Source organism: Pempheris klunzingeri, chromosome 17, assembly GCF_042242105.1.
Source record: "Pempheris klunzingeri isolate RE-2024b chromosome 17, fPemKlu1.hap1, whole genome shotgun sequence".
Classification (NCBI taxonomy): domain Eukaryota; kingdom Metazoa; phylum Chordata; class Actinopteri; order Acropomatiformes; family Pempheridae; genus Pempheris; species Pempheris klunzingeri.
Genome location: NC_092028.1, coordinates 20890253 through 20914246, shown reverse-complemented (window position 1 = coordinate 20914246; position 23994 = coordinate 20890253). Strand labels below are relative to the sequence as shown.

Genomic DNA, 23994 nt, shown 5'->3' with positions numbered 1-23994 from the left:
GGTGAAGAAGAAGAAGAAGGTGTAGAAGAAGAAGGAGAAGGTGAAGAAGAAAAAGAAGAAGGTGAAGGTGAAGAAGAAGAAGAAGAAGAAGAAGAAGATGAAGAAGACCCCCACACGCCAGGGGGCACTGTGGTCCTGGTTGTTACTACTAATACTTTGTAAGAAAGATGGCGGAGGACGGAGACCCGAAGGCGGCCGCTTGCACTTTTCTGTTCAAAAAATCTACTAAGAAGTTCTCCGGACGGAAGAGAAAAGCCAGCGACAGCGACAAAGGTGGTAACCCGTCAGTCCAGGGATGTTTTTCATGTGTTTCATGATGAGACTCGTCTGAGCCGCCCGGTAATGTTACGGTTTAATTAACGGACCCCAAAGGCCAGACACGAACTCAGCTGACTGTAACCAGTAACCGACGATGGGAACCAGTTACCAGCAGATAGTAACCGGTGGTCAGTATCCAGTAATCAGAAGCTGGTAACCAGTAACCAGATAATAATAACCAGTAACCAGAAGATAGTAACCTACAACTAGAGGACAGTAACCAGTTTCCGCATCATGTGCTGCGTTCAGGCTCCCTGGGAATTTGGAGGAGTGCGACATGTTTGTGCAACTTAATAATTTAGGTTGAACGTATTCTGTTTTCAGATGGAAACAGCGATGAGGAGCAGAGTTCTGTGGTCAGAAAAGATAAGAAAGACACCAGAGTCAACCCAATGATTCAAAGGGTACCGCAGCTCTAACAACAATACATTAAATTACAGCCAGAATTGATCAGATGCCTGACCCTTGTCTTGTACCTGAGCAGACAAAGAAGGTGGAGAGAGACACTGTTTCCTCCAGTGAAGATGAAGATGATGAAGACAACAAGAAGATCACTGTTGCCTACAAGTCCACACGGTCAGCAGTGAGTTCAGACCTTTATTGTTTTGCATTTTAAGGAGATCTTCGCTCCCTGTCGGTGTTGGTCAGGGTCTCGTGGCCTGATGGAGCTACTGTATAAATATTTCTCTTTGCTTTTCTGCCCACAAAAAGAAACCAGAGGGACCTGACGACATGGGCGCTACCGCCACTTACCAGCTGGACACCGAGAGAGACAAGGATGCTCAGGCCATCTTTGAGAGGAGTCAGAAAATCCAGGAGGTAGATTACATCATCTCTACATCATATTTCTGCTAATTTTAGTTAAATAAGCAGCGATGGCATACTAGTGGATCATCGTTTCAGTCTATGCATTAATAGTCAGAAATTTTGCTCACTGTTTTACAACTGAACAAAGTAAACTGAATTAGATTTTTCACTAATAAATTTAAATGGTAAATTATGAATGCACTTTTTTTTTGCAACTAAACTGGACGAACCCTCTTGTCAACAGGAGCTGACGGGTAAAGAGGATGATAAAATCTACCGCGGCATCAACAACTACCAGAAGTTTATCAAGCCAAAAGACACGACCATGGGTAACGCCTCTTCTGGCATGGTCAGGTGAGCACCGAGGTGACACGAGTTCATCACGTGCTATCAGGCGACATCCTTCACTTGTGAATGCTAATCTTTTCCTTTGACCTTTTTAACAGAAAAGGACCCATCAGAGCCCCCGAACACCTGAGAGCCACGGTCAGGTGGGACTACCAGCCGGACATCTGCAAAGACTACAAGGAGACCGGGTTCTGTGGTTTTGGAGGTGAGAACCTGTTGATTGACTAACCAAACATTTGGTGAATTACTCTATCATTTTGATCATTCTTCATGCTTTTCCCTCCTGCTGTCAGACAGCTGCAAGTTCCTTCACGACAGATCAGACTACAAACATGGATGGCAGATTGAGAGGGAGCTGGAGGAGGGCAGATATGGAGCTAATGGTGAGTTCAGGAGGGGATTTCATGTCAGGTTTGCGTTCCTGCGTCAGCCTTTCCTGAACAGTGCCATGCTTCCCTGTAGACGATGAGAACTACGAGGTGAGCAGTGATGAGGAGGATCTGCCCTTTAAATGCTTCATCTGCAGGGAGTCCTTCAAGAATCCCATCGTCACAAAGTAAGCCCCCACCCTCCGCAGAGCCTTTGAGTCCCAGTGGCAGTGAGCTAACCTGTCCAATATCTCCCAGATGCAGACACTACTTCTGTGAGGCCTGTGCTCTTCAGCATTATCGGAAGTCCAAGCGTTGTTACGTGTGCAACACTCAGACCAACGGTGTCTTCAACCCAGCTAAAGGTGAGCAGGAGAATAAACCACCTCTACCAAATGAGATGAATTCCATTAATGATTCCTTGCCATCATATTTTCTGTTGTTTTTCTTAATTCCAGATTTGATGGCCAAGATGGAGAAACAACATGCTTCAAAAGATCAGCTGCCATCAGATGAGGAGGATTAGCAGCCACCTTCTCAGCCCCCCCCCCCTTTGTGTTTGTCTGTGTACGTTTTGAATAAAAAACTTTTTTAGACTATGACCTTCCTCACTGTGTGCACCATCAAGTTAAAACATTAAGTGAACAATGTTTATTGGTAAAGTCAAGTTTGACATTTACAACAATTTTCTTTTCAGTCACTTTCAAGCAGACCAAACAAGCACCAAAGTAACATCCACGTTTGACAGAAGTAACAAAACACAGACACACCTTAACGCTCTGAAGGCTCAACTGAACAGCTCTAATCCTTAACCTCTGCAGCAAAGTGAAGCATGAAGCATGAGATGTGGTTTACACAGCTGAGAAATGTGCACATGCTGCTCTAGCAGACTGTTGGGACGAAGAGAAAACCCGCTGACTGGGTGTAGACAGGGTCGTACTATACCCAGTGAGCACCATCATGGTCTCACCGGGCAGATGGGCCTTGTCAGGTGGCCATGTTCAAAGAAGAGGTAGAGTCCCCTCAGAATATTCAGCAGCAGCTTCCCCTGATCCTCTCATTGGGAATCTTTTACTTTTAGGCCACATCCAGATCCACAGACTCCTGAAACCTCTGCAGCAGCACGAGGAACAGAGGGGTCCTGCTGGCTTGGCTCCAGGGGGCTCCTAAAGTCCGGGTACACTCTGTAAACAGGCGTGTGTCAAATAAAGAAAAGAGAGGCCATTCGTGCAGATCAACTGTCTGGGCATGTCTAGAAATCAAACGCGTGCAGGAGACATGAAAAAGAGGCAAGATATCTGCAGGCTTTTACCCTCTGTGTGACCATAGCAACTCCTTTTACTTTGAAATCTGAATTATTTACATGGGAAACGTAACAAAAACACGCCTTGTCCTGATTGGCCAGAAAGTTTCCCATTAAAAGTCATATGAGTGCCTCCCCACCGAGTCCTCCACCGTCAAAAGTCCCAGTCATCCACCTCCAGGTGGCTGAGACCCGACTCCAGACTGGCCAGTCCAGAGGGAGAGTCATGTGGCCGGGAGCTCTCAAAGCTGGTGATTGGTGACACGGGGCGAAACAGTTCAGGCAGCGCCTCCGAGGGCCGGCGTTTGATCTGAGAGAGCATAATTAAACACAAATATTACTTTTTCTTTTTCAATGAGTTCTTCACTGCAGACCAGAATCCTTTTATGAGCCTGCAGTTTATTAGTGAGACAAAGCGAGTGGAAACATGAATGGCATGGTGGAGCATTCATCTATCCTTTGTGTTAAGTTGCTGTGGTTGGTATTTTTCCATTTATCTGGAATTTGTGACATTCTGTTCACATGGTGAATGTGCATGTGTTTTAGACACATCTCTGTAGTAAAATCCACAACCAGAAGTACAGCCAGAGGCCGGGCACAGGCATCAAAAGGAAACAAAGTGATGTGATAATGTTAATCTGGTATTTCACTCACCTGTTTGAAGAAGGGATGGCTTATGAGAGTGGTGGCAGACGGTCTGAAGGGAAACAAAGGGAAAGAAAATATGTCTCCAAACTTAAAAGTGGTACAATGTGTCCCATACAATGTGTCAGCTTGCAGGAAGAGAAAGGCTGACCTCTTTTCTGGGTCTCGCTGTAGACACAGCTCCACAAAGTTGTGGAAGTGTGGCGAGAACGTCCGGTTGTAGGGGTGTCCCGCTGAGGAGGAGGAGGACGGCTCTCCGTTGGAGTGGCGAACACCTCCGGCTCCCGGACCCTCACAGATCCCAGAGTCAGCGCCAGAGCGAGACGGTTTGAGTGACAGCTCCTCTGGGGGGATAGTGGTGGTGTCCAGCAAACACGGCACCGTCCCATTTAGCTTCTCCAGAAGCATCTGTGGAAGTGAGGTGGGTATAGAGAGTGTTGTTTACCTGCCCTGTGACTTCAGGAGAGCAACTCACAGACTTTGGATGCTGACAGCTCTCTTCTCACCTGTGTAGCCGGCATGTCTTTGAAGGGCACGTGGCCATTGGCCAGTTCGCAGGCTGTGATGCCGAGGCTGTAAATGTCTGACCGAGAGTCGTAGCCCTGCAGGTTCTGACAAAGAAAACAACATTTACATAAACACAACACACAACACAAGTTCACAAAAGCATCTCCATTCTTAATTCACAAATATCAAAAATCACCCCCCCAGTGGCTTGATTTTAGGACACCAAGGACACCAGTGAGCAGTTCGGCAAACAGGATACTGGAGTACAAGAGTGAACTCAGTGTCAAACCTTTTCTATTCGTTCAACTGAGAGTTGTTTGTGAATTGAATGGAATTGTTAAATGCCCACAGATTCACCTTAAGTTTTATCTCTTTAACTAAAAGCAGCACGGAGGTCTGGCAGTATTAGGAGACAGTGTTTTATGATGCTGGACTGTGGAGGAATACAGTAGTGTACCTGCTGCAGCACCTCAGGGCTCAACCACGGCAGCACCTTGACGCTGTACTGGGGGAAGTCGTGGACCACTTTGGCCCTTTGGCCGTGACGGATCAGACTGAAAATGCTTCGTAGCCCTGACATGCAAACCTGTCCGTCAGCTGAGATCAGCACATGGCTGGCCTTCACGCTCCTACACAGAACCAAAGACAGTGAAGACACAGAATATCACACTGACCCTGATTCACAGCCATGGTTAGACTGGTGCAGAGGTTTATCAGTACTATTATGTCTATAGTCAAGAAGACTGAAATAATGTTTAGCTCAACTCTGGTTAGGCAGAAGTGTATCTTACCGATGCACATATCCCATGTGGTGGATGTATTCAAGAGCTTTCAGCATGCCCAGTAAAATGTATGCGATGGTCAGCTCACTCATACCATCAGTGAAGTGTGTGCAGATCAGATCTCTGGCTGACCCTGAAGAACCATCAAACAGAGAGATGATCATGAGGAGAAACATCAGGGGCCACTTTAAAGCGTCATTAACATCCCCTCTAATAATGTTTAAGTGCATCTCTTACCATAAGCCATGAAGGGGGTGATGACCCACAGCTCATTTTCAGCTATAAAGACGCTCTTGTAGGGAAGAATACTGTGGTGATGAAACAACTTTGACACATGAAGTTCACCCTGAAAGGCCAAGAAAAGGAAATTACACTTTATAGTGTCAAAACGACGGAGAGTAAAAAAGATGGTGGTGAATGTGATTACATGTATGAGGGTGAGATTAATGAGGACAGACACACAGAAGTACTCTCAATGACACAGTGACATGAAGGAAGGGGAAGTCTGCCAAAGACTCTACAGGGAGAGAACTGAGACATCGAGAACTGATGCAGACCTGCAGGTAGGTCACCATGTCGTTAGTGCAGGACTCCAAGTTGATCCGTCGGATGGCCACATGCTCCCCAGAGGGTCGGTATCGAGCGAGGTTCACCGTCATCAAGGCGTCCAAGCCCCGGCCTAAAACACAGTCACAGACCTCCATTAGGCTGGAGGTGCCATCTCGAGGTTGTATGCCTCCGCCAACCAACTGCAGGTGTCCAGACTCAGATCATACACAGCATGTAGTGAAGGAGCTGTTCCTCCTCTGACTTGAGAGTCTGAGGATACAGGAGCTATGGGGCAAGCAGTCACGTACCGATGACGGTGAGGAGCTCGTAGGAGCTGCTGTCGGGGAGGAAGCTGCCCATGGTGTCCTGACGTTGGAGGGAGGTCAGACTTTCCTGGCTGTCCTCATGGGCCTTAGAGGGAGTAGGAGGGAGGAACGAGAGCAGATGAAGATGGGCTCTGACACTCATTTCACTCTGTGTTAAAGAACATGTGAGAGACTATCAGAGGGTCAGTTATGTGAGACAACGACTGTTAACGATCACCAAAGGACAGACTAAAGAGTGGCATCAAGGTGTGTTAGTGTGGCCCCCGGCACTAGCCAGAGGACAGAACAGGACTGGACCAACACATACGGGCACCCAAACCATCACCAGCTGAATATTTAGTCAATACAAGTTTCTACTATAAGTCCTGTAATGTTCTAATAACACAGATCCACTCGGTATGAAACAGCTCCTGTTGTGTTTAAGGCCCAAACAGCTTCAATATCAGTATTCATGAAACAATAATATGTGGTTACTCTTATATGAACTACTGATTCTACTTCTATTATTATGACAAGAATGACAAGAATATCAAATAAATTCAGAGCCTACACTCGACTCGACCTTCACAAAGAAGAAAAGTGAATATTGTTGGCAGTGAGGACTCCTGAATTCCATCAGTTTATCGCCATTCAAATGATGGAAATGGACAGACTGCAGCAGCAAGCTATGGAGGCAAACAGCGGCAAGCTGTGTGAATATTTGGACGGCTTCCATGGTAACCAGAAAGAAGACGCACATTCAAAATCAGAATAGTGCACTTCCAAGAAAATAACTGAAAATAATAATCTACGTGCCAGAGGTGACTTCAAGATGAAGATCAAAGACACACACACGACTCTGAAAACATCCTCAGAGATAAAACTGTTCCAGTGGAGGATCAGCTCTCTGGGGCCAAACCAAGGGCAGGGTCAAACATGTCATGGCAGCCATCAGTAAAAGATCTAATCACATGGGCTACTGTACAGACGACCATCGTGATCAGACTCACAGGGGGTTGCCATGCACTGCTATCCATCTACAGCCTGCAGGGACACACAGCGACTAGCGTTATACAGTCATTATCTTCTCGACCACACACAGGCAGCGTTCAAACATTCACAACACAAAATAAACCCAGAAGAAGACTATAAATCCAGGGCAAAGCAATAGCCTGGAGCACAACATGTTAGCAGCACAATGAGCACTCAGACAGGACGACCTTGACAGGCGGTGTAAAAACCATGATTTAGCCTCCTGCCTCCTTTCACTAAATCCTGGTGACTACGTTGAGTGGTCCCCCTGAGCTTTAGCATGTACAGTGTGTGTGGTGAACGACACACTCATGCATACATTAATGTGCAAAGCCTCTGGAGTTTGTGGACTCTCCTGCATATGAACCCGTGTGTGCACATACACACGCATGCACGCACAGGCACAAAGGGAAACGGGGGATGATGATGCAGTGACAGGAGTACCACACTTACTTTCCTGTGAGACAGTCCCTGAGCTTGTTCTGGGGTAGAAAAAACCACATCAATGACATAAAGACATGTACACACACACAAACACACACACAAACACACACACACACACAGAAGAGAAGGATGTGTGTTTAGAGCAGCTCTTGAACTGGACAGTGCAGCAGCTCATAGTGGAAGTTGACAGCAGGCTGCAGTATTTGATAGATGACCTCTGCTGGTTCACTGTCACTGAACGGGTTTGTCTGAACGAGCAGCCTCATCTTTCAGGTGACCAACGCAGCATCAGCATCAGCATCAGCATCAGCATCAGCATCAGCATCAGCATCAGCATCAGCATCAGTACAGACAGGTTTCATCATAACTTGTGGGAATACAATAAAAATGAAACTGCCCTGTAACTGCAAACATGAATTCTCATCCCATGAAATTGCTTACTTCTGCATAAAATAGTTTCTTAAAAAACAAAACAAATGGAGAGCAATCAGGATAAACCCAGCAGGTTCTTCCCAGATATGATGGAAGGCAATGGGAGCACAGTGCAGCCAAAACAGACACGATACACCTGAAGAAACACGGAGCAATCATCTGCCAGCAAAAAAGTGGAAGTGACGCAAAGCTCGGAAATGAAGAAGAGATAAAACACCCCAAAATATTTCCATGGTACACCAAGGATTAATTAATGAGTCAAAACAATACTGATCATTAATAATCTGCTTTCACTCACAGTATAGACTAACACTGACAGTAACGTGGCCTCTAAACCCCTTAGAAATTACCCAAACATAGCCATAACATAAATAATGATGATTTGTCAGTTTGGCTGATTGGTTTCATTTCTTTTCCTCCATTAATCCCCCCAACAAATATTTTTGTTTTGTTAATGTTCCTTTTTTATATGTTGGTTTTTGTTTACTTAGTTATTGTCTTTGGTTTGATTAACTCTAAAGACTTCTCTCTAGGCCCCTGTCTTCATGTGGCAGTGTGCTGACATTGATAGATAAGATGTTCCTTTATTAGTCCCACAAAGATACCCAGAGCCAGAGATTTCCAGATGCCTGTTGGTGTTTGTAATCCCCTAACCATGGGCTGACCTAACCATAGCTTATCTCTAACCTAACCCTAGCCTAAACAACAATCTTTGAGATAAGAGATAAGAACACCTTTAATCTTTTGTATTCCAACCTTCGTCACATGTGCTAACTGCAGACTGTAACCACTGTCCACTGTAACGGTTTCAAAGTTGGTGAAAAATCACCGTCAACATGGCGGTGAGGATAAAATAGACAGGGTTTTATTAATGTCTTACTGTGTGTAATTTTAGTGGATCAGAACAAACGAGACCAAACTTTTGTCTGGATGCTAGGCTGGACTTGACGTCAGATATCAGTAACGCAATGGACCAGGAAATAAAAGGTTTTTAAACATTAGCAATTACCTCAACCACCAGAGCAGAACTGTGACAAGAAATATGAGACCGATCGGTCCTCAAACACGCCACACACACACACATGAAGAACCAGGACAAACGCAGGGTTGCATCAGTCACTTTGGGGAATCACCAGCAGCAACTTGGCTAGAAATCAACAGATAGAAGCTGAAATTCTTCAACCCATTTACAGAATAATGTGGACGGTAAAAACAGTGAACCCTTCTGGCCCTGAGACCCTTCCCTCAATCACTACAATTTAGGAACGATGTGTTTTCTCAGGATTTGCTTGGTCTTGGCCCTTTTATGTGTTTTTTCCTGCAGCAGTGTGAAATGAAAGGGATCCACGCCAGTGTCAGCAGGAGTGTGTGTGAGGATTTATGACATGGATATTAATCCTGAGCTGTCTGGATCCCCGCTGCATAAAATCCCGGCTGGCTTTGCACCTTCAACACTTGATGGTGTGATGTGTGTGAACGACTGAGTGAAAACCTGCTGCTGTACACAGCTGTTCTGATCACATCCTCTGGAGTCTGACGAACTTAAATTAAAATGAGTTACTTATGTGAACCATAATGACGTTAATAAGCTTCCATCACTGCAAAAACTCCTGAATTCCTTCATAACAGATCTCAATGGCCTGCTGGCAAAGCCCCACATGACAATTTCTGCAGGTGCAAACATGAAGTCTCTAAAACAGTCACTAAACAGTTTCTGTCATAAATTAAAAGTTATCAATTGTGTGCAATTGGACCTAATACAGGAAATGTAACGGAATACCTTGTTATTTTTTGTTTACTTTATAAATGCTATAATTAAATCAAATTTGGAATAATGGCAAATGAAAATATTTGACAGCCAAAAATAAAAACGTGCAACCTTTTTACACACAAGATAAACACAACCACAAGAATCTTTCTATAAAACAGCAGACTTGCCCACTTAGACATTAATTATCTAGTGATTTTGTTTGTTTGTCCTGTGATAATTTACAGAACCAATGAAGAAGTCACTAAAGACAGCTAACAGATGACTGACTAGCTGCATGGAGAACATATTTATAACTGTAAGATGGCAAAGCAGCCTCAGAGCAACATTCAACCAGATCAGCATGGGGTTATGTGTGTGTGCTGATGAAGGCCTGATGTACTGTAAGTGCTGTAAGTGGGAATGTTGAACTCTTCTGTTGTTCTTGGTTTGCCTTGGACCTCACCTCCAAATAACTCCAAATCCCGCAGGCTCTCCACACTCAGTTTCTCAGATACCCAACGCTGACGGTCATATACAGGCAATGACAGACAAGAGAGACAAGAAAATACAACCAAGAATGAGGACACGTTCCACAGAAACATATTCAAATTTAACACACTTCCTCGTATGCAGCTGTAAAAATTGTAGGCAGGCCTAGAAATTTCATGCGGTGAAACTGGTCTCTGTAAGAGCTTTCTAAATGTAACTGGACGTCATCTCCTCATCATTTTAAAGACAGAGTCTGGCTGCTTGTATTGAAAGCCATCACAGATGTGAATACGGGCCGACTCAAAATACAGATTAAAACATATGAGGACTGGGGTTGGGTTGGTTTTCTAGTTTTAATAGTCCAGTCCAGTCTGGTGTATGAGTGTAACTGGTTTGATTAAATCTGGCATTTTATCATCATGAGAATTAAAAAGCCTCCTACATCAGTAACCAGCTCTGATTCCAACTTGTGTTTAATTAGTCACCAGAAACATGACAACGTGATTAACACATTATCATGTTTGTTTAGGCTGTAAATGGAGCCGCTGGTACAGTTAATGATCTTTGTAGACGCTGTGTAACCCTAATGTTTAAAACAAACTGGACACCAACAGCTACCCACCCTGCTGATTGCCTCCTGTGGGCCCGATTCCTCACTCTTCCTAAAGTTCAGCATTGTTCTTAATTATTTTGACATTACACTGTACAAGAATAGATATTCAGGTGGCACCACTACACTCTCATTATATTTCACTCTGAGTCAGTCCGCCGCCTGGTGGTGAGTTTCCGTATTACCATTCCAGCTTAATGTCAAACCAGTGTGAAAACTTTTACATTAGCCCAAGCCTGATGAGTAATTAGTTTAATCCTTAATCTAGAATTGCAGTGGATCCAGGAAATTGGTTGTGTGTAAACCTTTGACTAAAACAGGAGGTACGTCGCAAACACTTACAAGAAAAGACATGGATCCTCTTGAGTGTGTTACATATGAAATGCTGAAAACATGTCCAGGGAATACCTGTGAAGACAAGTGAGAAAACTGTGAAGGGCAACGTGTTGCTGTGTTTGGTCTCCTGTCGCTATAGTTGATCATTATTTCATTATCAGAATATTCTTTTGACATTTACACACAGGACCACCAGGGCCTGCTGAGAGCCAAACCGGGTTTAACATTCTGACAGACTGAGGAGCAAAAGAGCTCCACAGTCTGTTCAGTTCAGCTTGTGGGACTCTTATCTTCTGTTTGATGGCAAAAGCTCATATTCTTATTAGCGTGGGATAATCTTTTAGCAGAGACGTGGAAGTCCACACTGCATCACACTCTGTAATATTAACGAGAAAAATAATGTGTTTGCTCAAAATGACCTCTGTCTTGTATAAGTAAATACATTGTTAACCCTAACTGTTATTACACACATAATCTCTATGTCCACTCCAAGCAAAAGCACTTAGATGCAGAAATAATTGTCAAACCAAACGTGTTCAGCCTGTTAATTATGGACAGTAGCTGGTGCAGATAAGAGTTAACCAAGTTATTACTTCTTGAGTTATTTTCTGATTAATGAGTGAATTACTTTCACTCCACTCCATTTATCTGTCCACACAATACAGATGAACACTGGGATCATATTCCGTGCAACAATTTATTCATACGAAGACATCAATAGAAATGTATCAGGGATATATAAATCTTCTGCACAAAGTGTGAAGAGTGGAGGGAAGTCTGGACTGCTCCTGGTTCAGTAACAATGGAAGATGAATAAGAAATGAATGGTAGCACTAGTCAGATGAGGATTAACCTCTATCTGAGTCATCTTTGTCAGTCACAGATGTTTTAAGCTCCTTCTGACAATAGCACCCGTCTGCGGGACATACATAACGTGATAGTTTGAGTCAAACTGTGAAATATTTTTGCACATAACCAAACATATTACATCATTAGCCCTCGTCTTGCAGAGAAAGTTTACCAGAAAGATCACCTCCGACTGGCTGCATGGATCAGTCAACACACACACGTGAATAACGGTGATTAAAATACAAACATTTACTTCTAACGACAGTAAACGAAGTAGATGAATACAAAACAAACACCTAGCTTATGGCAGATTCGTCACAAGCTAAGCTCACTTCTTGCTAATGGCTCGCTAATGCTGCCATGATGGAGGGCGCAGACTAGCTGGAGTAAAGTACCGTTAGCTAAAGCAGCTACCTTGACTCACTGTCGCTACAAGAAACGAGATTATCTTGTTGTATTAATAACTTACCTATACAGTGTCTATGACAACAGTGCCCAATTGAAGTAAGGCTCTATTTAAGGACACATTCTTTAGCTAGCCATCCTCTCCAGCGGATGTTTTTGGCAGCTCTTCAAGATGCTTTCTTCACTGAGCACCGTTTCGCAGACGAATGATGACGACACACACGGAGACACTTTGCGCGCTTAGATGACGTAGACACGTCTCGGCGTGTATTGGAAACACTGGAGCGTTTACTGGCATCAGAAACGGGTAATTACGCCCAGTTAGGCACTACTTCAATATTAAAGATACATTTAGATAGCCAAATGTGTTATCGGGGTTGTGAAAGGCGTCCTAACTTCACCGTATCGGGGGCGGAGGGTTGGCTGTGACCGAGCGCCCCCGCCTCGGCCCCATTTTGCGGCCTTGAGCTAACGCTAACGTTGCGTTTATATAGATGGAGATCAGATTTACGATGTTATTACATTACTGTAAAGCAAATTAACCGAGCAGCAGGTGAATCCTAATGCGTAATTGGCACATGGCTAACTAGCTCCATGAAAACAGGGTTACGCCAGTTCCTCGGCCAGGTATCGTTCACCTCCGCAGGGTTAAAATTATACCTGAATTATACACATTATTATGTTTTTAACAAACGCGAGTGTCTCCATGAACATAATGTAATGTCTCTGTGAACTGCGAGTATTTACGGCAGCATTCGGCTAGTATGTAACTTGCTAATGCTAATGTTATAGCTAAATATACGTTGTGTTTAAAGTGACTGGCAGCCAAGTCCACTCATTTACTGGTTATGACCTTATGAATTATAATCGTTCTTGTTTCAGGTAAAAACCGCCGTCATCCACCAAAATACATCCGCTCCAGGTGTCCTTGTTGATTAAACGGGTTGGTTAAGCTGAAGAGGGGTTCCATAATACAGTGCCGAGCCACATTTTATAGGGAGTACCTTCAAGACAGGCATATAATGTGTAATAACAGAGAGGTTTGAAGACTTTAAGCTTGTTTCTCCTCTCATTTTCACAGTACAGCCATGAACTGGAACAAAGGTGGTCCGGGTGTGAAGCGAGGGTTTGGGTTTGGAGGATTTTCTCTTGCAGGGAAAAAAGAGGAGCCTCCGCTTACTCAGAAAACTCACACATCGTTTGGAGCCACAGGATCAAGTGGGGGATACGGGAAGAACCAGCAGCTCCCATCATTTTACAAAATAGGAACAAAAAGAGCTAATTTTGATGAGGAAAACGCGTGAGTATTACGTCTGTCCCATACTCATACATACAACTTATACATGCAGTATGTTAAGTTCAGAGCGCAATGTGAATTGTGGCCCAGAATAATTAAAAAGACTGCATCTTTGTCTTTGTCAACAAGGTATTTTGAGGATGATGAAGAGGAGTCCATCAGTAACGTTGATCTGCCGTACATCCCAGCGGAGAACTCACCCACACGGCAGCAGATGCAGTCTGGTGGTGGCTCAGACAGTGAAGATGACCCATTGGATGCCTTCATGGCAGAGGTTGAGGTGAGAGGAGGATTACAGATGGGCACAAGCAAACTAGAGATTTCACCTGAATACTTTGCTTTTTTTTTCACTCTAACAATCTTTTCTCCTACAGAGTCAAGCTGCTAAAGACATGAGAAAATTAGAAGAGAAGGAAAAGGAGAAAAAGACTGCCAAGTAAGACTTAAATGTGCTCACATGTTTAGCCACTTAAGTCACTAAGTAGGTGCTTAAATTTGATCAGGAGGGGAAAAAAATAATTGCTGCAACTGAATCCATGTTACGTGAGTGAAAGTTTAAGCCCATTGACGAGGGATCATGCTGTTAGTCTGTATTTAACTCTTGTATAAGTCTCTGCTTTTACAAATGTCTGAACCACCGATAGAAATTTAGCTTCCTGCAGAATTTATAACTTAAGTTATTGGCAGAAAGCTTTGCACATCCAGCAGAGTTTTTCTGGCTTAGTAGTTATCATCAGGTAAGCAGTGACCTTAGTCAGAGTGGGATGTGGGCTGTCTTGGGTGTATGAACGAGCCGCAGGGAAGTTTTTTTTTTTCTCCGCTTGTCATTTCAGGGGTATTCGTGATGACATTGAAGAAGAAGATGAACAAGTGAGTGAGCTATCCAAAGTTCTTCATCCACTACATCGTTGATCCGAGAGGTCTTCAGACCAAACAGCCCCTAAATCTGCCCTCTCTAATCTTAGAAAGCCCCGTCTCCCTTTCTATCTGACCATGCAGGTTGCATTTAGGATCATTATGATGGAGTTATTTTTCTTTGTAGAGTTAAAGTGTAACAGAAAAAAGCATGTTTGATCATTGATTTATGTCACCAAAACTGAACCGAACTGCCATAAACCCATCAGTTGTAAAGCCGAATGTCTCTTCAAGATTTATCTGTAACTGGTGCCTGGATGCTGTGGTACTCCAGAGCAAACTAACTCAGCTTTTCACATGAAATGCTGTGGTCTCTGCAGGAAGCCTACTTCCGCTACATGGCAGAAAATCCCACAGCCGGGTTGACCCAAGAGGAAGAGGAGGACAATATTGACTATGACAGTGACGGAAACCCAATCGCTCCTGCCACCAAGAAAATCATCCTGCCGCTTCCTCCCATTGACCACACGGAGGTACATAGAGAAATAATTAACAGTGTGTCTGAATCAACATTTTGTGTAATGTGTGCAATATGAGGATTTTGGTGTTTTTTTTTTTGTTTTTTTTTTCTACAGATTGATTACCCACCCTTTGAGAAAAACTTCTACAATGAGCATGAGGAACTCAGCAACCTGACTGGAACTCAAGTGTTGGAGTTGCGACACAAACTGAACTTGAGGGTAAGTCTGGGATTCATGCAAGCTCTTATTCAAGTCAGAATAACTTCAATACATATTTCATAGTAGTTATGACTCTCATTCAGTAAATTTTGTTTTGACCCCAACCCAACTGATAGCAGTATTTCTAGCTGTGGTGGCTATAAAAAAAAAAAAACAATGTTTGGAGACCTAGGCCGTCATTATGTGTAAAGTGCTGTTGTCATTACAAAGTTTGTTTTCTGCTTTGTTTGTTCTCTGTTAGGTCTCTGGTGCTGCCCCTCCAAAACCTGCTACCAGCTTTGCCCACTTCAGCTTTGATGAGCAGCTCATGCACCAGATCCGCAAGTCTGAGTACACCCAGCCCACACCTATTCAGTGCCAGGTAAGATGCAAGTTTCTTAAGGTTGCAACATAATTGAATATTATGGTTTTTTCAATCTTTTTTCAAGAGGAATCTTTGTTGTTGTTTTTTTGTTTTTCTGGGTTGTAGGGTGTGCCTATAGCTCTGTCTGGACGTGACATGATTGGCATTGCAAAAACTGGCAGTGGCAAAACTGCAGCTTTTATCTGGCCCATGCTGGTTCACATTATGGACCAGAAGGAACTAGAGGCAGGAGAAGGGCCCATCGCAGTCATTGTGTGTCCCACCAGAGAGCTTTGTCAGCAGGTAAGAAAAGGGAAGGGACAAGTCACATTTTGTGACAGAATAGAGGACATTTGACATACAAAACATACCACAAAATATCGTAGTCGGGAGAAATGCGTTGGAGCGCTCGGTAAATTGCGGCAGCAGGGTTTCGAATTGCACTCCTGTTTATCCGTCTGGCCCAGTGTCTGCTCACTGCCCAAGAAGATGAAGTTCTGCTTCTCAAAAGAACAACAAGACGTAAGCAGATCCTCCGCCCTATGCTTCACTGAAACCTGGCTCGGTGAGCATGTCTCAGACACTTCACTTGCCGGGGCTTCCACCCCCTCTAAGCGGACCACGTAATGGAGCTTTCAGGGAAGAGTAGGGGTGTTGCCTTGTGCTTCTTCATAAACGAAGGTTGGTGTTCACATGTCAGTGTTGAAGACATCATGCAGCCTCATGAAATCCTTCCAGAGACCGGTGTCGCCCCCCCAAAACCCCAAAAGGGTGGAGACCACACCATGGCCACTAGTCTCACTCATCACTGTGTGGTCGGGATCGTCCCCCCAACAGGACAGAGCAGACAACGGACTGTCAGGACTGCAGAGAAGATTATTGATACCAGCCTGCCCTCCCACGCACCCCATCCCACCCCTTCCATTCGGGACTCGGACCAGAGTTGGGAGGCATCACTGCAGACCATCAGACCCTGGACATCATTTGGTCCCCCTCCTCCCCTCTGGAAGGCACTACAGAGCTCTGTATGCCAAAACCACTTGAGACCAGAACAGTTTCTATCCACAATCCTTCACTCTAAGAGTCAAGATCAGTCACACAGTGTCAGAAACAACCTGTGTACCAGCCTTGTTAGACATCCACTGGACCTGCTTATTCTAAATGATATTTTTAGGGTCTTTAAGGAAAGTTTTAACAGTTCATCATTGTCAAATACAAATGTATATGCTGTGTATACTGTCCATACTGAATATGCATGTGTGTATTAAAAAAAATGACACTGTTTTGCAGATCCATGCAGAGTGCAAGCGTTTTGGGAAAGCCTACTCATTGCGCTCTGTGGCGGTTTATGGAGGAGGCAGCATGTGGGAACAGGCCAAAGCTCTGCAAGAGGGAGCAGAGATTGTGGTGTGCACTCCGGTAAGAGAAGAGGAGACCAGCTGCTGTCTCTGACCTGCTTTCTAACAGGAAAAGTCACACTCACTGCTGCAAGCCACGAGAGATGTTCTTTGTGTGTGTTTGCACAGGGTCGTCTGATTGATCATATTAAAAAGAAGGCCACGTCCCTGCAGAGAGTGACATACCTGGTGTTTGATGAAGCAGATCGCATGTTTGACATGGGCTTTGGTGGGTTGGCATTCCCTGTGCTGTAACAAAGGTGTTGTAAACATATTTTGTGCCCTGCAGCTTATTTCTGCTTTCCTTTTTAGAATATCAGGTTAGATCTATTGCTAGCCACGTTCGCCCAGACAGACAAAGTAAGTGGTTTTCCTCAGCATCCAGATGATATTTGATTGTCAGAAGTAAGGATCACAGCATTTTTAATCTTTATTCATACAAGTTCTTTCTCAGCTCTTCTTTTTAGTGCTACTTTTCGAAAGAAGATCGAGAGGCTCGCTAGAGACATCTTGGTTGATCCTATCCGTGTGGTGCAGGGAGACATCGGAGAGGTGTGTCACATCACACATTATCTTCTCTAACTCAAAGAAATTATATCTGTAGCTACACAGAACAAATAAAAAGTAGGTTTAAACATGCAGATGTCTATTTTTTTTAATCACCTTTCCTTCGTGAGCAGGCCAACGAGGATGTGACCCAGGTGGTGGAGCTCCTGCCCAGCGGGTCAGATAAGTGGAACTGGCTGACCCGACGGCTGGTTGAGTTCACCTCCTCCGGCTCAGTCCTCATCTTTGTCACCAAGAAGGCAAACTGTGAGGAACTGGCCACTAACCTGATACAGGAGGGCTACAGCCTGGGCCTCCTGCACGGAGACATGGACCAGAGTGAGAGGAACAAGGTCATCAGTGACTTCAAGAGAAAGAATCTGCCTATTCTGGTGGCCACTGATGTGGCTGGTGAGTACAAGAGGAGGCAGCGAAGGAAATGGGACTTGTTTGTTTCCTCCTCGTCGCTCTCTGTTTGATTTTGTGTTTATGTCCTATTCAAAAGTTTCCTGTGTGAAATGACTGTTTAGTCAACTGTGTATGATGAGCTGAGTATCAAACAAGAATATCCGCCTTCAACATCGCTGTTTCTTTCCTGCCCAGCTCGTGGTCTGGACATCCCATCCATTCGCACAGTGGTGAACTATGATGTGGCACGAGACATCGACACGCACACGCACAGGATCGGTCGAACTGGGCGTGCGGGAGAGAAGGGTGTGGCTTACACTCTCCTCACCAACAAAGACACCACATTTGCTGGTGACCTTGTGAGAAATTTAGAGGGAGCTAATCAATCCGTGTCCAAAGATCTGATGGATTTAGCCATGCAGGTAAGATGAATAAGTCAAAACAACCAAACTGTTCAGTAAATGGCTGCTTTTTTAGGGGTCAAATTTAAAAAGTTTTTCTTCACATTTTCTCCCAGAATCCCTGGTTCAGGAAATCCAGATTTAAGGGTGGTAAAGGAAAGAAGCTGAATATCGGTGGAGGTGGTCTTGGTTACAGAGAGAGACCAGGCCTGGGGGCCGACAGTTCTGTGAGTTACTAATCACCACACTTTAAATCTGATCCTCTTTGTGTATTGTGCATTTTAGAATTAACAATCAGTATCACAGATTCACCTGATAACTTTCTGACAGTGTGAAAGCTCTGTGCTGGCTATTGCTGTCAGATTGAGGCGTTTCATCATGACATTTGGAGAAAATTCAGAGAGATGTGAGCAACTCCATGTTGTCTTTGCAGGAACGCAGCAGCAGCTTGTTGTCTTCCTCTAGTGGCTTTGAAGGCTACAGCAAACCAGCCACTGGGGCGATGGGAGACCGCATGTCAGCCATGAAACAAGCCTTTCAGGTAGACCTCTGTGTTGTCTGTATTACTGCATAGCTGCAAACTTTGGGCGAACTCTGCCTGCTGACCCCAACTCCCCCGATCCAGGCTACAATCGGCTTTATTGGACTGTCTAATCAATAATGTGTTTTTGATTTTTGTGTTTGTCACGTGCCTCTATCCTCCTCCACCTGGACACATTTCTATGGAAACTTGAGGTAGTTGAGGTTTTATTTTGGTGGCAAACATTAACACGTGTTTATGTTTTGTATCTTTCTTCCATCATTCAGATAAAGAGCCACACTTTATCACCTAAACATATTCAATAAATACATTAACATTGTTCTATCACTAAGACTTCATTGGTCCCCAGGGGTAATAATACAATCTAGAATAACTTAAAATGACCCCCACCATCATCGGCTGCTACTTTTAAAATCACAAAGCTATTCTTAGAGGGGTCAGTGGCTCCAACCACATGTCTCATTTTAGTTTTTTCACTGCTTCAGAGTTTACAGGCCTGATTATGTCTGTATTACATCTTCACAGGTAGTGGTCACTATAGCACTGATGCCTTTATGTTTGACCGCCCACAAATGGTTGTATTTAGTTTTTTTTGACCTGTTGGAAACTCCCTCCATACAAATGTGTTTTGTCATTGAAATTCTTAATATGATGATTCAAATTAAGAATTGTTTGTTTTGCCTCTTCCTCCATGTCCCCTTTCTTCTAGGCTCAGTATAAGAGCCACTTTGTGGCAGCGTCCAGCGGCCCTCCAAAGCTCAGCACCAAATCCAGCAGCTCATCGGGTTGGACCAGCGCCGGCAGTCTCAGCTCTGTGCCCACAGAGGCCGCCAACGGTCCGGACCGGTCCCAGGGCAGCGCCATGCCCATGCCCATGCCCATGCCCATGCCCAGCTTCAGCAGCGCCGGCTCCCTCAGCTCAGTGCCCACCAGTCTAACCAGTTACACTCCACCTGCCCCCCCTCCACAAAGAGACAGGCACGCAGAGGACCGGGGCCGCCACGGAGATGGTTACCACCGCCACAGCGACCGATACAGCGGAGAGGATCGCCACGGAGATCGAGATCGCCATGGAGACAGAGATCGGGACCGCCACGGGGACCGCGACCGCTACAGCAGCAGCCGCCACAGCGACGGTTGTAACATAGATGGAAGAAGGCGGGACAGAGAGGATCGGAGGAGTGAGAGGGACGGGGGAGAGAGGGGGACTGGGGATGGGAGGGACAGAGGAGACGATAGCTTCGCTGTTCCTGAACCACCAAAACGTAGAAAGAGCAGGTGGGACAACTGAAGGCAAAATAAAGCATCAGTAGAGTAAAACATTTATGCGACCAGCTGCTCCATCACGAGCGTGTCTCCTTAGTGGGTAGGTAGCAGAGCATATCAGACGCAGGCACAAGCACCGGAGTAGGTGAAAGTAGGGGGGGGGGCTGTCAGGCTGTTGAGGACCTCGTGATTTGGTCAGAGTTCAACAGAGCGAGTCAGAGTCTGGAGCAGCTCAGAGACAGTTACTGTACATTAACCATTGAGACTGTTGTCACTGTGGCACAAAGCAATAGAGCTGTACTCTTTTCCGCTGTCAGTAAACAGTTCAAATTTAGCTTTGCGTTTGTTGTTGTCTTGTTTCCTCTCACAGAGCTCACATCACGCTTTAGTGCTTGCAGACCTGACGCTTAATTTGGAGCTTTGCAAAGTGTGTTTGTGTATTTGCAATTTTGTTAATTTACAAAGCTAACACATAGAACCGTTTCATTTCTGAAGGTGATGATTCAGTCACACATGTTCATGTCAAATACTGTAAAACTGTCTTGCATTCAAGTTTTAGTGAAGTGCCTTTAATTGGCATGTAGTCTTTATGCTTTTGAAATGTTTTTGAAGAAGATTCATTTATTGGTATGATTGGAATTTCAAGTGTTCATTCACACATGTAAAATGGGAAGTTTTGATTAAAAAAAAAAAAAGACTCATTTGACATCTACTTTGGTATCTGCTGTGTCACTTTTCTGTTTAGCCACTGTAAACCTCTGCATAGGTCAGTCAGTAAAGGCTTCCAGCAGCTGTGGGCAAGACACTGAGCCCCACATTCAGTAATCACGTGAGTAGGTGAACAACCCTATTAGATTTCTTCTGGTTTATTGTTCCTATAATTGTTATTTGTCATCTTCCACAGCGACTCAAATTGGTGTGCACCAGAATGAGCTAGAAACATGAAACTTGTCCCATAACTGGAAATTATGCACATTTGCTAAGCAGGAAATGGAATTCCAGTCAATCACATGATGGCACTGTAATAAACACTCCAAAACATGATTTTGCACTCAAATCTCCTTTTATTTTGGAGCATCCAGAACAGTTCTCTCACTTAGTGCAGCGTCCTGCTGCTTGACCACTAGCAAAGACACAGATACAGTTCCTGACAGGTGGCTCCTGCTCTGGTCGGCTCTCCTGGCCGTGTGTTCCTGGATAAACATCAATACCTACAAGAAGCACATAGACAGTTAAACAATAACAAACATTATATTCCATTACCTCAGTCTATTCAACCAGACACTTAGAAACTCATTCACAACATTTTATTCAGAATACATAACAAATATATAACTTCTAAACAATTACAGTATCTCTTAGGTCCAGACACACCCCGCCCCAGAACATTTTAGGTTTCCTGGCTCCATCTGGTGACCATACAGGGGAACCACCGCTGGCCTCCCCTGGAACCTCCACCAGTTGCAGTAGGAGGCAAAAGGAAAAAGCAATAAAAAAGGAACATTCCTTGTTAAATTAATGTTCAACAATTCCTCATCGGGTCTTGCATCATCAGGATATTTTTGGAAAATCTTTTTAACACAGCGTAATCCTGATGGAATATCAGTATTAGTATACAGACTGTCAACATCCATGGAAAAGAAATATGAGTTCACTGGTATTTTTTACTTTTTAACCATGGAGATGAATTCGTACGTATCCCTGACATACGATGGATGTCTAGTGGATAGAGGATTACAATACAAAAGTCTGATACAATAGGACGTCCAGGTGGTATTTGAAGGGGAACTGTCCATTTCTTTGGATCTTTATGAATTTTAGGTAAGATGTAAAATCTTCGTTCCCTTGGATTTGGTGTTCCTCTCAAATATCTTTCTTGTTTTCCTGTTATGAACCATGGGAATAGTTTCCTTAAAAACTGGCTCTTTCAGGGCCTTATAATAAACTGAATCGTTGAGCTGTTGCTCAACCTCAAAAATGTACTGCTCCCTATCCAAAATCACGACTGCACTGCCTTTATCGGCAGGCTTAAGTACAATCTGTTTGTTTCGTCTGAGTTCCTTAAGAGGTTTGTAATGTTTATGAAAAGAATTGTAGTCTTTTTCAATAAGTACTCCGACTTCTGACGGCAATTCCACCATTGATGGTGACCAATTTGAAGGTCCCGTGAACTGCGGTATCTCTTGCTGGTCAGAGTCCTTGAAAAATACTGCTAATTTGATTCTTTTGTGATATTGTTTCAAATCCAATTTAAATTGTTCTTTCTGGCCTTTGGTAATGTCCAAAGTTGGAACAAATGTCAAACCTCCATTCAAGAGAGACTCTTGTGGTTCACTCAGCTGAAACACTCCAGATAAATTGACCACATTCTTGGCAATTAAGGACTCAGTTGTCCCATCAGCCTCCTGACTCAGGCTTACTGGGGAAGGAGGTTTAAACACTTCGTCCAATGAGTCAACATAGCATAGGCTGTACGTGCAGTCCAATGAATATTGTCCCTGGTTGTGAAAAATTCACTCCTGCTCAGAGGCGGAATGAATTTAAGATTGTGCTTAATGTAGTCATTCATTGTAACAAGAGGAACTTGCTCCTTGTATGACAATTGGATGGAAAAATTCATTACAGGGGTATAGATGTCCGCATGAGGAAACTTCCTCTCAGCAGCCTTAAATGCAGCCTGAATTTGTCTGATAGAAGTCTCCTTCGCCTTCTGATCCCTGCAATTCAAGCCAAATGACAGCACAAGTTTTCCAACTTGAACCGTACTTCTGGATTTCTCAACGATGGCTTGTGCGTGATGAAAGTTAGCCCCAGGGGAACTATCGACTAACTATCGGGACACAGTCATCCTTGGCCTGTCGTCCTAATAAATACAGGAATTTAAAAGAAAAAATGATAAAAAGTAAAAAAAATCACTAAAAGAGAGGGAAAGGACAAACAATGGACAACACAAGGAACATGAGGGAGGGGGATAAGGTCATGGGGGGGGACTGTAAAGAAAGGGGAGAAGAAAAAAGGGGGGGGAAGAAAACGGAGGTTATGGTTAGGGAAAGCAAAAGGGAAGATGTGGTTAGTTTAAGGGAAGGAAGAAGAAATAGACGGGGATGTGAAGATAAAAGTGGGGTAGAAGACGGATAGATGGGGGGGCGGGGGTTAAGGTTAGGGACAGGGTAAATAACTGGTTATGGTTAGAAAAAGGGATGGGAAAAGGATAGAAAATGGGAAAGTAAAAAGGGTTCAGGTTAGGATAGGGAAGTAGAGGTCAAAGGTCACAGGCCCCCGTGTCACAGAGGATGATGGGAGAAAAGAGTGAATACTGGTGAATTGTTAGATAAAAACAATCCAACAATACAATATACAATAGTAAAAGATAAAATACATAATAACAGTGAGCAGGTTAAAATGTCCATGATTCTAAAAGGCTACTGTTTCTCATTCTAGTTCTCTTTCAGATACAACTCCTCAGCTCCAGAGGCTGTGCTGGTTGTTCCACCTTAAATTTAAGGGGTGGTGTGGCTAAAAAGGTGCAGGATATCTCCCAATAAATAAGACGGTGTTTTCCTTGAAGTCCCATAGTATCACATTGTGATATCATTGGGATAATTTCACTATAATCACACGTAGTCAGCTGACACTGATTGACTGTGACAGACTGGTCCAGTTTCCACGGTAACGCTCCACGTTGCAGCATCAACGCTTCATATCTTTTTCACGCTGCAGCGCGTCGCCATGTCCCATCTGTTGAGGCCACTCTTTGTAAACTGACGTGTGATGATGGGAAGGAAACAACTGGAAGCTGCTGCAGTGGTTTACAAAGAAAAACAAACTTAGTCAGCAAACGCACCACAGCACATCACTGTCCGGCCTCCAGCTACCACCATGCTGCATTTAGCACATAAATCACAGCCTCACGCATTGAAA

At 44.1% G+C, this 23994-nt stretch overlaps 3 protein-coding genes across 6 annotated transcripts; 2 read left to right on the top strand and 1 right to left on the bottom strand.

Annotated features, from left to right (window-relative positions):
• Positions 1 to 143: 143 nt before the first annotated feature.
• Positions 144 to 2440, top strand: rnf113a (ring finger protein 113A). Of its 2 annotated transcripts, none has more exons than XM_070848186.1 (10): positions 144 to 273; positions 643 to 722; positions 803 to 901; positions 1030 to 1137; positions 1370 to 1479; positions 1572 to 1678; positions 1767 to 1856; positions 1936 to 2029; positions 2100 to 2206; positions 2300 to 2440. In XM_070848186.1, the coding sequence occupies exons 1-10, from the start codon at positions 168 to 170 to the stop codon at positions 2365 to 2367; spliced, it is 969 nt and encodes a 322-aa protein (XP_070704287.1). In that variant the 5' UTR covers positions 144 to 167; the 3' UTR covers positions 2368 to 2440. The 2 variants fall into 2 exon arrangements, with proteins under 2 accessions (XP_070704287.1, XP_070704286.1); XM_070848185.1 differs by having other exon boundaries at positions 145 to 276.
• Positions 2441 to 2477: 37 nt separating this feature from the next.
• On the bottom strand, positions 2478 to 11093 carry strada (STE20 related adaptor alpha). 2 transcript variants are annotated; one of them, XM_070847571.1, is made up of 12 exons: positions 11032 to 11093; positions 10054 to 10111; positions 7418 to 7446; positions 5936 to 6038; positions 5636 to 5757; positions 5316 to 5424; positions 5088 to 5211; positions 4754 to 4925; positions 4296 to 4400; positions 3941 to 4197; positions 3799 to 3841; positions 2478 to 3454 (listed from the first exon to the last, which is right to left on the bottom strand). In XM_070847571.1, the coding sequence occupies exons 1-12, from the start codon at positions 11041 to 11043 to the stop codon at positions 3299 to 3301; spliced, it is 1290 nt and encodes a 429-aa protein (XP_070703672.1). In that variant the 5' UTR covers positions 11044 to 11093; the 3' UTR covers positions 2478 to 3298. The 2 variants fall into 2 exon arrangements, with proteins under 2 accessions (XP_070703672.1, XP_070703673.1); XM_070847572.1 differs by lacking the exon at positions 7418 to 7446 and having other exon boundaries at positions 11032 to 11064.
• Positions 11094 to 12504: 1411 nt separating this feature from the next.
• Positions 12505 to 21117, top strand: ddx42 (DEAD (Asp-Glu-Ala-Asp) box helicase 42). Of its 2 annotated transcripts, XM_070847590.1 has the most exons (18): positions 12505 to 12586; positions 13361 to 13579; positions 13706 to 13856; positions 13951 to 14012; positions 14410 to 14446; positions 14812 to 14964; positions 15067 to 15171; positions 15413 to 15532; positions 15641 to 15817; positions 16805 to 16933; positions 17041 to 17140; positions 17224 to 17271; positions 17366 to 17463; positions 17592 to 17868; positions 18061 to 18287; positions 18383 to 18493; positions 18700 to 18807; positions 19517 to 21117. In XM_070847590.1, exons 2-18 carry the CDS (start codon positions 13368 to 13370, stop codon positions 20096 to 20098), a joined length of 2697 nt encoding a protein of 898 aa, XP_070703691.1. In that variant the 5' UTR covers positions 12505 to 12586; positions 13361 to 13367; the 3' UTR covers positions 20099 to 21117. The 2 variants fall into 2 exon arrangements, with proteins under 2 accessions (XP_070703691.1, XP_070703692.1); XM_070847591.1 differs by lacking the exons at positions 12505 to 12586; positions 13361 to 13579; positions 13706 to 13856; positions 14410 to 14446.
• Positions 21118 to 23994: the final 2877 nt, after the last annotated feature.

Bases quoted from the DNA above. Each gene is read 5' to 3' on its own strand.
- rnf113a (XM_070848185.1), top strand. From the start codon at position 168: ATGGCGGAGGACGGAGACCCGAAGGCGGCCGCTTGCACTTTTCTGTTC. The intron at 1,679-1,766 runs GTGAGAACCTGT...TCCTGCTGTCAG, and splicing joins CGGGTTCTGTGGTTTTGGAG to ACAGCTGCAAGTTCCTTCAC. The intron at 2,207-2,299 runs GTGAGCAGGAGA...TCTTAATTCCAG, and splicing joins TGTCTTCAACCCAGCTAAAG to ATTTGATGGCCAAGATGGAG.
- strada (XM_070847571.1), bottom strand. The intron at 5,212-5,315 runs GTAAGAGATGCA...ATGGTTCTTCAG, and splicing joins CACCCCCTTCATGGCTTATG to GGTCAGCCAGAGATCTGATC. The intron at 4,401-4,753 runs GTACACTACTGT...TTTCTTTGTCAG, and splicing joins GCCCTGAGGTGCTGCAGCAG to AACCTGCAGGGCTACGACTC.
- ddx42 (XM_070847590.1), top strand. From the start codon at position 13,368: ATGAACTGGAACAAAGGTGGTCCGGGTGTGAAGCGAGGGTTTGGGTTT. The intron at 13,857-13,950 runs GTGAGAGGAGGA...TTTCTCCTACAG, and splicing joins CCTTCATGGCAGAGGTTGAG to AGTCAAGCTGCTAAAGACAT. The intron at 18,808-19,516 runs GTAGACCTCTGT...CCTTTCTTCTAG, and splicing joins CCATGAAACAAGCCTTTCAG to GCTCAGTATAAGAGCCACTT.